This window comes from Cyanidioschyzon merolae, chromosome 15, assembly GCF_000091205.1.
Source record: "Cyanidioschyzon merolae strain 10D DNA, chromosome 15, complete genome".
Classification (NCBI taxonomy): domain Eukaryota; phylum Rhodophyta; class Bangiophyceae; order Cyanidiales; family Cyanidiaceae; genus Cyanidioschyzon; species Cyanidioschyzon merolae.
In genome coordinates, this window is record NC_010141.1 from 219,150 (window position 1) to 233,354 (window position 14,205).

At 55.7% G+C, this 14,205-nt stretch overlaps 5 protein-coding genes across 5 annotated transcripts; 4 read left to right on the plus strand and 1 right to left on the minus strand.

The window, feature by feature from the left end:
• Positions 1-143: 143 nt before the first annotated feature.
• On the plus strand, positions 144-722 carry CYME_CMO087C (hypothetical protein; the record flags this gene model as incomplete). Its single annotated transcript, XM_005537443.1, has 1 exon — positions 144-722. One exon carries the CDS (start codon positions 144-146, stop codon positions 720-722), a length of 579 nt encoding a protein of 192 aa, XP_005537500.1.
• Positions 723-2,537: 1,815 nt separating this feature from the next.
• On the plus strand, positions 2,538-3,425 carry CYME_CMO088C (hypothetical protein, conserved; the record flags this gene model as incomplete). Its single annotated transcript, XM_005537444.1, has 1 exon — positions 2,538-3,425. The coding sequence occupies one exon, from the start codon at positions 2,538-2,540 to the stop codon at positions 3,423-3,425; it is 888 nt and encodes a 295-aa protein (XP_005537501.1).
• A 1,246-nt stretch (positions 3,426-4,671) lies between these two features.
• Positions 4,672-6,132, plus strand: CYME_CMO089C (plastid division protein FtsZ2-2; the record flags this gene model as incomplete). The annotated part of the gene is made up of 1 exon (XM_005537445.1): positions 4,672-6,132. One exon carries the CDS (start codon positions 4,672-4,674, stop codon positions 6,130-6,132), a length of 1,461 nt encoding a protein of 486 aa, XP_005537502.1.
• A 327-nt stretch (positions 6,133-6,459) lies between these two features.
• On the minus strand, positions 6,460-8,598 carry CYME_CMO090C (probable 3-phosphoinositide-dependent protein kinase; the record flags this gene model as incomplete). Its single annotated transcript, XM_005537446.1, has 1 exon — positions 6,460-8,598. The coding sequence occupies one exon, from the start codon at positions 8,596-8,598 to the stop codon at positions 6,460-6,462; it is 2,139 nt and encodes a 712-aa protein (XP_005537503.1).
• Positions 8,599-12,325: 3,727 nt separating this feature from the next.
• CYME_CMO091C (similar to myosin heavy chain) lies at positions 12,326-13,732 on the plus strand (the record flags this gene model as incomplete). The annotated part of the gene is made up of 1 exon (XM_005537447.1): positions 12,326-13,732. The coding sequence occupies one exon, from the start codon at positions 12,326-12,328 to the stop codon at positions 13,730-13,732; it is 1,407 nt and encodes a 468-aa protein (XP_005537504.1).
• Between the last annotated feature and the right edge of the window lie 473 nt (positions 13,733-14,205).

Consider the following 14,205-nt stretch of genomic DNA (forward strand, 5'->3'; position numbering starts at 1 on the left):
CGCTGCTGGGCCCTGGTCGACCTGCGCCCAGCATTGACCAATCCTAGTTTCGCGGAGACGACTGCTGATGATTCGCGTTCGCGCCGCTGCCACGGCAACGCAGGGTCACAAGCTGCATCACCGATGCTGGAAAGGCACGTCCCATGCAAGGTCCAGCACATCATGTTCTCCAAGGGACGGCGCTGTACGAACCAGTTCCTCAGACGCAGTTTGTAGCTGCGTATCTGCATCGAGATGGATCGCTGGTTAGAACTGGGGGACGCACTACACAACGCTGCCTGGCGTACGCTGGAACGCTTCACCTCGATGTGTGCAAAGAGGCGCGCAAATACCGGTGCAGTTCAGCCGGATGGAGCTCGACGAATCGCTCGGTGGAAGCAGGTATCAGCATCTGCGATTCGAACGCATGTCAATGTCGAATGGAACGGGGTCTCCGACTCGAGCGTATACACGAAAATTCGGGTCTCTTTCTCTGGTCTTCAGCACTAGCGTTTGCGGAACTGTTCTGTGACTGCTTCCTTTTCCTCTGTGTGGCCGTCGGCTTTCCGTACGGTGTCCTGCTCTTTCCCTACAATGTCCTTCGTTCGCAGTGGAAGGGTTTCGGTGGCAGCGTTGAATTCCTGAATGCGCTGCTTCCGCCTGTTACCGATGCATTTCATCCGCAGGCGAAAGCGGCGACGTATGCCTCGCTTGCCATTTTCATCTGCATCGTATACAGCTGAAGTGCGCCTTACATAGCGGTGGCACGCAAAACTGGTCAGCTGCTCCCAGAGGTCCGCCATACATCCACATCTAAAGGCCACAGCGCGGCGCGTGGACGCTTGCTTTATCGCGTCATACGAGCGCTTGACGAGCCCATGAAGATCCCCTGGATGCTCCCCGCCGTTTCTTCGCCCGGGGTCGTACACTGCGATCGCGGGCCTCTTCGGGGTGACGTTCTCGGTCAGTACTCTGTGCAGTGGAGACGCAAGCGTACAGTGTCCCATTCGATAGAGGATATCTGGAACGCAAGGTTGTCTATGATGGAAAGAGTACAGGAAGCAAAATCCAGCATGGAGAACAAATCGAGAAATTTCGATTCATCTATGCTACCCTCGCGCAAAGCGATGGTGCATTCTCGACTAGAGGCGATCGCAGCGACGACAGAAAGTCTCAGTCCAGGGCCCCCTTCCATGGAATCAGAATCGAGGAGAGCCTCTGGGGGCATATCCAGTGGGCGCGATGATGCTGTTGCGAAGTGTTGCCTCGCCGATGCCCGCAAAGGGCGGATTGTATGCCTTTTAAAGGGATTCAATCATTTGAAGAGCCAAGTCCAGTGAACTTTCGACGTGCGCTTGTGAAAAAAGTCATCGGGAAACGACGCGGATTTTTTTCCGCATCCATCCTGCGGCGCGAATCGTTGTGCCGCAGAGGAGCCTCCAAACAGAGCGAGGGAAAAGTTGAAGAATACGTGATCTGACTCTTCCACATACGTACGGAAAGGAGAAGGGTGAATGCATGGAAGTATGCATTGGAGAGTGATATCGGTTATGTTATGAACTCAAGGGGCACTGCCTCGGAGATGCCAATGGGAAATGACGACCAGGAATCCTAAACCTATGTATTACACCATGAGCGCTTATTCCTTCATTGAAATATTGGGGCGCTATCCCTAAAGAAAAGCTCGTGAAAAAACCAAGGCACGAACAGAGAAAGCAGTTCTCTTTCCGTTTCCATCCGACATGGGTGCAGGCAGCGGGTCCGTCGAGGTGGATAACCACGAGGATCCAGCGCTTCGTGCAACTCCACACGCTTGGGTCCTGGTCAAAGGCCCACGTCGCAAAACGGCGCCAGAGTCCGCATCCAATAGCGGAACGGAGTCAATGTACTCTGGAATCGTTCAAGCTGCTAAGTTTCTCCATCGCTTGGTGCCCGTCGCAAAACGGCGCCAGAGTCCGCATCCAATAGCGGAACGGAGTCAATGTACTCTGGAATCGTTCAAGCTGCTAAGTTTCTCCATCGCTTGGTGCCCGTCGCAAAACGGCGCCAGAGTCCGCATCCAATAGCGGAACGGAGTCAAGGTACTCTGGAATCGTTCAAGCTGCTAAGTTTCTCCATCGCTTGGTGCCGCGCCGGCGAGTCCGCATGCACAGCGCGTCGGAGCACAACCTGAAGACGACATACGACCGCTCGTTATGCGAAAAACTGCTTGAACGAACGTCCTTATGGGAGTCGATAATCGGTTGTATCTCTGAGCTGCATACGTACCAGCGCTACGGGCATCCATTGAATGCTCGGCACCCAAATGATCATAGGAAATTATCAGTATTCCCAAAGAGACCAATAGATTATAACCTGTAGAATTTTTTGCCGTATCTTGTGGAATAACGGATTCTTTCTTACGTGCTGGTAACAATCGCCGTCCGAGCGATGCCCTGGTGGTCGTGCACACGATCCTCCACTTTCGGCGCTCTGCGATGCAGCCGAAAATGTAGTGGCGGCGCGCTCCGTCTGGGCCTTTAAAGCACGTTTCGAACGAACAAAACCCGCTTACCAGGATGCAGCGCCCAGAGGGCCCAGGGACGCACACGATTCCTATGCCGAAACTAAACTCAGCAGAGGATGTTTTCACTTTTTGGTTTGGGGTAGAGCCGTCTCTTGAAAAACGCCGAAAGTGTCTTTCCTCCTTCAGCTACTTCGAGTCGCGCGTTGCAACGTGGTTTCTCGGGAAGAACAAGGAGTTCGAGCTAGTTCAGCTGGAAAGCGTTGACCTCGTGCATCGAGCCGGGCGAGGCGAGCTGCACGGCGGCGAGTGGGACCAACCTCTTGGGTTGCTTGCTCGGATCTTGCTGACGGATCAGTTTCCACGGTGCATCTGGCGCGGACGCGCGGAAGCCTTTCAGTACGACAACGTAGCGCGCGGCATATGTCGTGCAATCCTCGAGAAGGGCTGGGACAAGAGCGAGTTTTTTTTCGCAGAGCGTATATTCATATATCTACCTCTAGAGCATAGTGAATCCCTCGCAGATCAGCGCGAATGTGTTCGTCTGATGCGCACCGCAGCAGCGGGCTCGCCATGGCTCACACGCTGGAAACACGCGCGCAGCGTCAACGTGAAAATGGCTGAGGATCATCTCCGCGTAATCGAAAGGTTTGGACGATTCCCATATCGCAACGAGTCCTTGGGTCGGGCTTCATCGCCCGACGAAATAGCATGGTTGAGATCAGGGAACTTGCCGGTATTTGCAAAGAGCCAACTCGCATCATCGCAGCACAACGAGGCCGCGAGCACCGAGCCAGCTTCTGCGGGCGGGAATGCATCCACAGAACGTGCTTTTGGCAGAGTGTCCCGGTCACCGTGGACTGCGCTATCGGCTGCGGTGCTGGCCATTGGAACTGCAGCTGCCATCAGCTATCGCATCTACCAAAGGCGCCATGAAGTCTGACGTCTGATGGGACTCATTGACCATCTGGTTTGCTTTTCCGCGATGCGCAACGCCAACGCAAACTGGTGCGCCAGGATCACATTTGGTGACAACGCCTCCCCGCGAAGCTCAGCGGTCATTGCTGGGTAGCCAAATTACCGATTTCATCGGATACCGCAAGGCACCATCATCAGCAGTGGCAGGTCTTCTGTTATGGCTCTGGGATAAATGGTGCATTCGTTGGAATCTGTACCGACTCTGGGACGCAGTCTGGAACGGAGGGATCTGATGGCGTGCCGCCTTCTCAATCTGTATCAGACGAGAATGGAATGGTGAACTGCTCGCGCTGTTCCTGCATTTCGGTTTTTTTCGAACATTTCTGGAGTTGGTGGCGAGCTTCGACATTCAACGTGAAGCAACGAGGGACGATGGATTCATGAATATTTTAAGGATTTTTGGTCGTCTTTTCCGTATGTCGTCTCTGATTCTATGTCGCGGGAATTCGTTACATCAACGCAATCAAGATGTTTCGGGACGCCGCCGAATAAGAGTTCGTAAAATATCTGACAGAATCATCCAATGCATGCATACAAGTCTGGATGCTTCTCGTTTCCTGAAGTGCGGTCTGCTCCAATCTTGCATTCTCCAAATGTTCGGTCTTTCTGTTCTCGACGACGTCGTGGCCCGTCGACTTGCTTATTTGCTCATGGCATACGTTGACTGAACTTTTCGCTTCAGCGAATGATCGATTCGGTTTAGGAGACGAACCCTCCTATCTCACTGGTCATCGACGAGGCGGCATTCGACAGCAGCCTGCTGCCTCTCACATGACACGCCCGCAGACAGACCCGTCTCTTCTGTTTCCATGGAGAGAGGCCTCGTTCTCGGACCTGAATCATCCCAGCGATCGCCCGCGGTGGAGCGTACGTCAACGCTTTCCACGCAGGTAGGGTAGACGAAACGAAATTTCTCGCCCAGGTTTCCCGCCTGAGTTTTATTGCGATTTCTGATGCCATCATGATGAACATCGCGTTCCACAAACCTCGATCGAACCGAGGAGCGTGCCCGTGCTTGTGCAGCGGACTGAGCGCCTACCGAGGACTCTCGCCCGGCGGGTGCTCGATAGTGTAGGGTACGGTGCCGGGCGTGGAAACGGAGGATTGCAACACCGACAAGCATCCGTACCCGTCAAGCGCACAGCCCAAGCGAAGAAGCAAGCCCGTGCGTGGGCGCCACGCCCACCCGCAAGCTCCGTCGCGCTCCGGGGATGTCTGGTGGTGGATGCCCCGGAACACTCCACCACAGGATGCAGTCCTGCATCGCTTCAAGAGGTCTCGCGCCGGCAGTGCCGGATCGCAGCCACACCCAAAAAACCCCATTTGTGACAACTGTCTATCGTGACATTCGTGCGCGTGTCAGAACTGCCGGTGATTTGGCGGCAACGCGCGCCCATTCGGACCTGTTCTTGGCGTTGTTTGCACGTCTTGCGAAAAACATGCCGGACTTTGCGTTCGTCACGACTGTTCATCACAAATTTAACACTCATTCGCATACCGTCTGTCGTAATAAAAGTAAATCCAGGTGCAGAAAAGGCCTAGCGAACGTCGAAAGCCTACTTGACGCTCACGGAGACGGCCTTGAGCAACGACCGACGCCGCAGTCTGTATTGGCGCACAAGGCGCTCCGAGCCGGTCAAGTGGGACTCTCTTCAAGTTCTCGATCAGACTACCAACAAAAGCCGGTCGACACGGACACACCACCGTGTGTGGTCAAGGTTTTCGGCGTTGGCGGTGGCGGGTGTAACGCGATCTCTCGTATGCTGGAAGACGGAGAGTTCCGCGGGGTGCGGTTCGCTATCGCCAACACAGATCATCAGGCATTGATAGAGTTCAAGAAAAAATACATTTTATATACGCAGAACGCTGTTCTAGAAACAGTTGTTCCACTGGGTGAAAGCATCTGCAGAGGCCTCGGTGCTGGGGGCAACCCCGAGGTCGGCTGCGCAGCAGCCGAAGAGTCCCACGATCGCATCGCACAGGCGATTGGTGTCGGGACAGACCTCCTGTTTATTACCGCGGGCATGGGCGGCGGCACCGGCACCGGAGCCGCTCCCGTTGTTGCGCGCATTGCCAAGAGTCTCGGAGCGCTCACCGTTGGGGTGGTCACCAAGCCGTTCTCATTCGAGGGCCGCCATCGAATGCAGCAGGCCTTGGATGGCGTTGCTGCGCTTCGTGAAAACGTGGACACACTCATCGTTGTCAGTAATGACCGCCTCATGCATGTGGTTCCCAAGAATATGCCGCTCAAGAGAGCTTTTCGGGTAGCAGACGACGTTTTGAAAAATGGTGTGCGCGGCATTTCCGAATTAATCACGCGACCTGGTCTCATTAATGTGGATTTCGCTGACGTTCGCTCGGTCATGGCCGAAAAAGGCTACGCGCTTCTCGGATTGGGAACAGGAAGCGGCGAGCGCCGAGCTAAGGAGGCAGCACTCGCCGCGGTGTCCTCGCCACTGCTTGATTTCCCTCTGAACAGCGCAAAAGGCGCAGTGTTCAATATTTGCGGTGGACCCGATATGACGCTCAGCGAAGTGAACCAGTGTGCGGAGGTCATATTCCAGCATCTGGATCCTGACGCGAGCATCATTTTTGGGGCAACGGTGGATCCGACGCTTGGGCCGCGCGCTGATATCTCCGTTACTGTCGTTGCGACCGGGTTTGCGTCCTAATGAAACTAGACCGCAAGCGTTCCATGCAGTACAGATTGCTATAAACAAGGAAGCTCGTTGCTATGGAATGTCCATCGAGTCGGCGCGAGCGTCGATAATCTCGCTGGGGGCCTCATCATTCATATGCAATCCCTGATTTTTCCCAAGCGAGCAGTGCTCCAATGCCACACACGCGATGGTCACTCGGTGTGATACCACAGCCATTCCGTTGGTAAGGAAGGATTCCTGTGCGCCCGAGCGGCTTCTCTCGGCACTCTATAACAAGCAAAAAGCTCGTGCCGGCTCGTAGCAGGGGCAGCGATGTGCGCTTCGCCACCATGGACCGCTTCACAGGGTCAGCGTCGTCCGCTCCGTATCCGTCTCGATCAAACCGTCGTCCTCAAATGCCGCCTGACCTAGCAGATTGGTCTCGGTCAAGTGATCCAGCTCGGGAATGTCGGCCATGCCGCGTGAAACCCGGATTCGGTGGAGCATGTCCACAATCTTCGGATGCAGATGTTTCAACGCAAGCTCACGTCGTGGATCGTCGCGCTCCCAGCTGCGAAAAAATGGACCAGGAACCCGCAGTATTCCATTCTCAATATCATCCAAACAGTAGTCAAGGGTGAATACCCGATAGAAGTACTCTCCAAAGAAGCGATTATCCCGAAGGCCGCTTCGCACTGGCGCCCCGTGGACCATTCTAACGTGGATGAACATCACATTGTAGAGAACGACCCAAAATCTGATTTTCGCGTGATCATCTGTTAGCGTTCGCGGATCCGCTGACTGCAACTGCGACGCCGCGAACAAATACTCCTCGCTCGGCAGCTTTCGATGCTGCATGCATTCGCGGCGAATACGTTGCAGCAGCGATTCAACCAGCTCAATGGCACTTGCCAGAATCGGGTTCCCGGTAAAGTCGGAAGCAAGGTTCAAGACCCGTCGCGCAGGCTGTCGCCATTTCTCGTGTGCAGCAAAGAGCTCTTTCGCTCCGGCGTCCTGGAGTGCCTGGGGCTCGCGTGTTGCCCGGCGATGGGCATGGGTGCCGCGCGGCCACCACGAGTTTATCGCTCGGGTCACCCGGCGAAAGCCCTCGGCCGCGTGTCCTGCACTAGAGGCGGCATCGAAAGACAAAAAATCTCGCTTTTCGAATGCATCGGGCCCCAGAAGCTTACTCGCATCTACACGGTGCAAATGACGAAAGTCGATGCCTTTGAAGAAAGGATGCAACTTGAGTGCACGCATCGTAATGCGTTGGGCTGGATCCTTGTTGAGAAGCTTCTCCACAAGGTCTCGACCCGAACTTGTCGGAAGACATGACTTGGGGAACGCAACGTCGTCTTTCAAGATACTTTGAAAGAGTAAGTAATCTGTTTCGCCACGGAACGGGAGCTCGCCGCCACACAGCATCTGGTATAGGACGACACCGAGCGCCCAGAGATCGCTCTCGAACCCGCCTCCTGGTCGTTCTCTTCGGAGCTGCTCTGGTGCTAGATAAGCGAAAGTACCAACAAAGGAATCGTAACGATGTTTGTCCTGCGGCCGCGGAGACCGCCCCGCCAGTTCGTCATCCGGTGTTTTGCCCAAAATGGCGGCAACGCCGAAGTCTGCAAGCTTACAGTGGCCCTTGTTCCCAATGAGAATATTGTGTGGCTTCAAATCGCGATGGACGATGCCGTTTTTGTGAATCAAATCGACCGCGGACACAATCTCTGCAAAGTAGAAGCGCGCTGCATCAAGGCTCAAGGCGCCGACATGATTCCCACCGCTCGGAGCCGCCCCGTTCGGCTCACGCTTCTGGAATCTGTCTCGATGCGACGGATGCGGCGTTTCGCTTGAAGCGCGCCTACGAGCGAGCAGGCGCGCCAGGTCACCGTGTGGGCAAAGCTCTATAACCATATAGAGAAAGTTCTCATCCTCCAGAATAGCTTTCAGCTGCACGATGTTTGGATGGCCCAGTCCCACTTGTAAACAAATCTGCTCTGTTCGCAGGGGGAGCACCTGCTCATTCTGCTCTGCCAAAGCTTTCGAGATAACTTTCACCGCATACTCCCTCCCGGTCGGAAGGTAAGTAGCTCGCAGCACCCGCGAGCATGCACCCTCTCCTATCAGTTCCGTCGCTTTGAAATCAGCGCGCGATGCACCCTGTAGCTCAAGAGGCGGAACGCCAGGCAGCAGGGCAATGAAATGACGGCGAGCATTGCGCTCGCCGTCGGTATGCCAGGAGTGGCTGTCCGCTACTGGGGGGCTTGTTTTGCTCGAGACTTCCGGGACCGGCGGCTGATGCGGTAGCATTTGGTCTGTCTCTTTCTCAGATTCGTCCCGAGAATCTTCGAAGCACACAACAGGCTCCGGTTTAGCGGATGTGTCCACAGGGAGACCGGCCGCGCAGCCACCCTTGATGCCTCGCTCGAGTTCGGCAAACCAACTTTCATCCACTGCCCAGGAGGGCGTCCGGCGCTCCCGGCGCCACGTACTCATCATTTCGAGCTAGGCCGCTCTCACCACCGACGAAGAATCGAAAAGTTTCCCCGAAGCTGGAACTCTACAGAAAGCGTTGGCGCCCCGCGCGCTTCCCCAAAAGCTTGCGCCGAGCTCACCCCGCAGTTGCGTTCCAAGCAGCAACCTCCGGCACAAACGAGGGCTCCCTGCTGACTTCCGACCCTCTGGGCGCGAGCCCCAATGGAGGCGACGCTCAATTCGAGTCCCTAAGTCCTTATTGTCACGCACGCGTGATGCACCACAGAAATCGGCGGTATACTCCACCAACCAATCACGTATTCAACATTGGAGGAAAAATGCCACGCATACGCGGACGTCCCGCGCTGCATGCGTGCCGCGAGTGGCGCACGCACATTCGACTGAACGCACCCGATATCTAGCGGACACGTGTCCATATTGCTCGAATCGGCGATGTTGCCGACGGCACGTCGACGGGCATCGGTGAGCAGCAGGCACCAGCGCATGCTTGGGAATGTTCGCTGCGCTACACGCTGAGCCATCGGAAGCGAAGAGGTATATAGTGCGACAAAAGTGTGAAAGCAGCGTGTACCAATGGTTTGAAATACCTCTCCGGATTATAAAATGTACAGAACGCAGTTGATGCGTCAGGGCAAACATGCGTTGACTTTACAAAGTTGGTAGATTGTTGTGTGCTTTTACGCAGAGATATATAGTATGGTGACTTGGTAGCTCCGTGTTAAGGAGTGGATGTTCGTGTCCTCACAAGGCAGATATTCAGTTTGATTTATGCACGTCCACACAACAGCAGCCGAGTGGGCGCAGAGCATGCAGCGGCGGCGGTAGCGGTTGTCAAAACTGCCGCACTCGATTTCTTGTCGAGCATCGTTTGGGATCGATAAGAGCGCCCAGATGCGGTCGCTTCTGGCGAATGGAGCTTTCGCGCTGCGTACGCACGCGGAAGCGATAGGTAACCTCGATTTAGGTGCTGGAACGGCCGGGAAAACTCAACAAACTCGGGGGCTCGGCGTACTTGCCAGCGTTTGACTTGTAAAGCCACCGAAAGAAAACCAGAAGGACCTACACGAAACGTTCTAACCGTGGCCTGTGCCAGTGCACAAGCTCGAGTCACTCGAGAACCTCTACATGCAGTGCATCGCGGCAAACGAGTTCGGAAGCTTTTTCAAGACATGAAGCACCTCAACTGGATTCGCTTGTGGTACGATCCCTGACACCGATTGATGGAGCACCGTGGTCGTTAGCCAGGTGCATGGGAAATTCGGTCTCGATGGATCCAGGTATTACTGGATTCCCTCTGCATTCTCGGTATTTGCACCGTTCCACAGCCTTGCTCCACGCGTGGTCCGAATGTCCTCTCTGCTGCGCTGATTTTTTCATCGCAAGTCATCTGCGTATCGGAGCCATGCCACAGTGCGTCCGAAACGATGCCTGCGGACGCTCCTGGGGCACGACATCCTTCCGCATGTCGATCGAGCCGCTCAAGTCCAGGTTGAGCGTGTGTTTGCGCGCACGGTTGCTCCTGGGGCACTCCACAGGGAGCAGCTCGCATGCTAGTGCCTCGCATTCGGACGTTCAGGCATGTTTCCGCACTCCGTACCGTGCATTTGTCTCTATTTGACGCCCCTGTGCTCTGCTTGTTTCGGCGTACGGTTGTATGCATGATGAGCGTAGATGCCGTTCAGGAGGCATCGACGAGCCTCGAAGAGAATCGATTCGTGAACGTGTGTGACGCTCTCGTCGACGGAGCAGGAGCGCAGCCTTTGCGCGTGAGCGCACGTCCAGCGTCGTGCGCTGCTACCAGACGACCCGAGATGTTAGTCGTGATCGTGGCGAACATGTTGAACGGGGTGGCGAGTGCGCGCTTCTTCCCGCCGACCAGCGGAAGCTGCTTGGGAGCCCCAGCTCAACCGCGTGGTCCCGTGTCCTCCTGCCGAAAATCCTTCTCATGAGCCGTGTGCATACTCGTGTATGTACTGGTGCACAGCACCCCTTGTATCTGTACCCGCTTTTCTGGGCCTCTGCGGCGGCGGTACATTGCGCAAAAGATGCACTCTACAGGGACGCACAGACGGTTGTTGCGGAGAGTTTGGTACTCTTTGGCACTGGCGCTGTCGGTGTTCCTGTCGCTGAGCAGCATGGCAGTGCATCGAAGGATGCTGGAAAGCCCGTGTGTGTGTGTGTGTGTGTGCGTCGCTGGTCCGCCGATTAGGCCGCATTGCATCCGCGGTGCCGAACATCACGCTTCATGTCGCATGCGGGTTTGGTCGAGCAGGTCTAGGCCAGTGTGGACATCCGGCACACTTGCACCCGGAATGCCGTCGAACTGCTTGCTCGACGAGGCGCTTCCGTGCAAGGACAGCGAAACGAGTATTTCTCGAGTGAAGCGTTACACGCTCATTCATGACGCTCTGTGTCGTTGCGCGTGTCGGATACGAACGACTCGCCTACTGATGCGTGATCCTCGAAGCGGTGTAGAAGCATTAGGAAGGCGGATTTGGCCCGATGGAACCAGGGAGCATCGGCTAGCACGTGGCGCACCTGAACGCCTATGCCAGCTGCGTACGCCTTGACCACGTATCAGAGATGGAAAGCGACGCTGCCCCTGAACAGGACAGACGCGTACGGGAAGCAGAAGCCAGGAAGCGTGCATCGACGAAGAGTGCGCTGTTGAGCGATCCAGTCTGGTTGGTGATTCACAGGAGACCGCATCCTTGGATGGTCGTTCGCGTTGATGTCGACGGCATGCTCGTTTGACTGTTCTGAGCAGACCGAGGCTTGCCCCTGTTTGCGTATCCATTGTGGAAGTCGACCAAGTCTTCTTGCGTGGAGCCTCGTCGAGCGAGACGATCTCTGGCCCCTGCCACGCTCCGCCCTCGCGTTCCAGCATGACGCCGATGGTGTGGTATGCATCGTGCGTCTGTCTCCCCGAGAAGCGTCCTTTCTTTCTTTCGTGCTTCGTCCATGGTGTCTCTTCGTCACTGTTCGTATCAACGGCACGCGGAATTCGGAAGCTCCGGCTTCTCTGAAAGTACTTCCTGCACAACGCGTAGAATGGGATGGATTGACGAGTACTGGGTTGCATAGGCAGCGTTTTCATCAATTTTGTTTACGGGTTATGACATTCAGAGCAGGGACTTGCACGGTATTTGGTCCAGTGGCTATCGCAGATTGACTGCATTGGACAAGCACCGCCGTTCTTTTTCGCGAGCTTGCACTCGCAGCATCACGGCATTCCGTAACCTTTCTCCAGAGCGCAGGATACAATCCTCTGTATTGAATCGCTGTGCGAGAAACAAAAACAATACGGGTGTGCTGGCGCAGCTTCTCCAGAATTCACTGGTCTGAGCGTAACGCCCGAAAGGTGTTGGAAGCAGCGAGTCGCGTCTCGTCTCGACACTATTCCTTCCCAGCACCTGGATCGCATCGGAAACCGATCACGCAACGCGTTCGCCATCGTACCAGCAACGAGACGCCCTAGAGGCACGCGCACCATCAACGCATCACGATGATCAGCGTACGTACATCGAAAGCGCCTCTGCCCCGCCATTGTCCCTGTCTCCCAGCAGGTGTGGCGCTGCCGTCTGGCCGCATCGCTGGCGCGCAAAGCGCTGCATTCGCCAGCGCTGGGACACGCTGCCGATCCCGCCATCTTGGCATTTCGAATCCGTGAGCGCTGGGGGCCGCGCGTTCCCGGGTGCTCTCGTTCCGGTTCCGTAGTCGCTTACGGGATATGCCTGTGGGCAGCGGGGTAGAACCCCAGGCGGCTGCGTTTGAAAGTCTGCAGCCGCCCTGGCTGGGCTCGAAACCTCCACATACACAATCTACGCGAGATGACTTAGAAGCTGTTATGACAGAACAGAAACTGGAGTTGGAGAGCGCCCAGAGACAACGTTTAGCTCGTTTGGAGGAGCGAGCGCGAAACCAGGATAAGGTTATCGCTCGGTTACAGAGAGAGCTCTATGAAGCTCGAAGGCTTATTGAGGAAAGAAAAACCAGTCCAACACTGGTGGACGCAATCCGGGTACCCGCAGGTGTTCAAACGACAACGTCCAGCGCCGGCAAACAACACGACGTCGCATCGCTCGCGCTGCAACTTGAGGCGGCCAAAGAGGCACTCGCAGCTGAGCAGAGAAATAGGCAGGAAACTGAGAGGCTCAGTGAACGATTGGCGAAATCTTTTGACTCGTATCTGCAGGAGATGGAGCGACGTCAGCGCGCTCAGGAGCAGGAATACCGTCGCCAGGAGATGCACCTTCGAGGAGAGCTTCGGCGTTGCAACATGGCAAAGGCGCACCTGGAGGAGCAGCTCGAGCTGGAAAAAGAGTCACTCCGTGCGGCCCAGCAGGAACTCCGTGGGCTGCGCTCCAGGGTGGAAGGCACCATAGAGGACATGAAGGCTCGCCAGCTGCAACTGGAAGAGGGAAAGCGGGAGCTCGAGCGAAATCTGAATAAACTCTCCGATCAGCTTGAGAAAGAGCGCACTCTCTTTCAAAGCGAGCGCGAACGTTTTCAACAGGCGTCCCGTGAGGCGTACACGATGCTGAGCGAATCCGCCGCCCGGAGTGATGAACTCGAAAAACGACTCGCTGAGACTCAAGCGCAAATGCAACAGCTTCGAATCGAATTCGGCAGTCAGTTGCAGGCTGAGGTAGCACGCTCTGCTGCACTTGAGCGCGACCTTGACAGATATCGCCAGCGAAATCGACAGTTCGAAGACCGTATTGACGAGCTACTTACCGTGAATCAGAAACAGGCGGAGGAACGCGCCTCCCTTCGGGCGGAAATACGACGACTGACCGACGAACTGGTACGTGTTCAAGCACGCAGCACATTCGCTGAACGACGCCTTCAAGATCTGCTTCTGGATGCATCAAGCCCGCAAACGGAGGCAAACCTGCTCCCGGGAGATACAGGTGACGTCCCGACGCCATTGTCGGGCAGCATCATGAAAAAAACGTCTCCCTCAAGCGTCCACAAGCTTCAGAACATCGAATCGTCCCTTCGTGGCATTTCCGAAGAAAATGCAGCGTTCCGAGCCAAGGTTCGCGCCTATCTGGACAAGCGAACTCCCGAGCCGCGCAGTCGTTCACTCGCTGATGATACGCATACAAGATCTCAGAAGGGAACGCCTCCATAGGGTTTTCACGTGCATCGACAGACACAAGTAGGTGCAGTTTCCGCGCTAAGCGGCTTCATCGCATTGGATCTTTCGAGGTAGGCGCGTGAGCGCTTCGAATTCCGTCGGACTTGCTTTACGAATCGAAGTGGATCCGTATGGCAAGCGCCCATGCATGCCTCTCTGGGTCAAGAAGAAGCTGCCATGCGCTGCATGCTCTTGCAGCCAATATTCCATGACGCTGCTTTATGGGCAAGAATTTTCCGCCGCTTACACGATCCAACGCCAATGCCAGCATCAACAACGGCTTGTCCGTAAGTTTACAACAGTGTCTGGACTATGCTTACATGGTGACAACGACGGGAACCGTCGTCGTCGCGCCGCAACGCTGCACCTGACTCGCGTGCCCTACAGAGACAGAGAGAGAGAGAGAGACAGCGCGCTTTTCGCTCCTCACCACCAGGTCAATAACGTGCATGCCTATCGCACGCGTG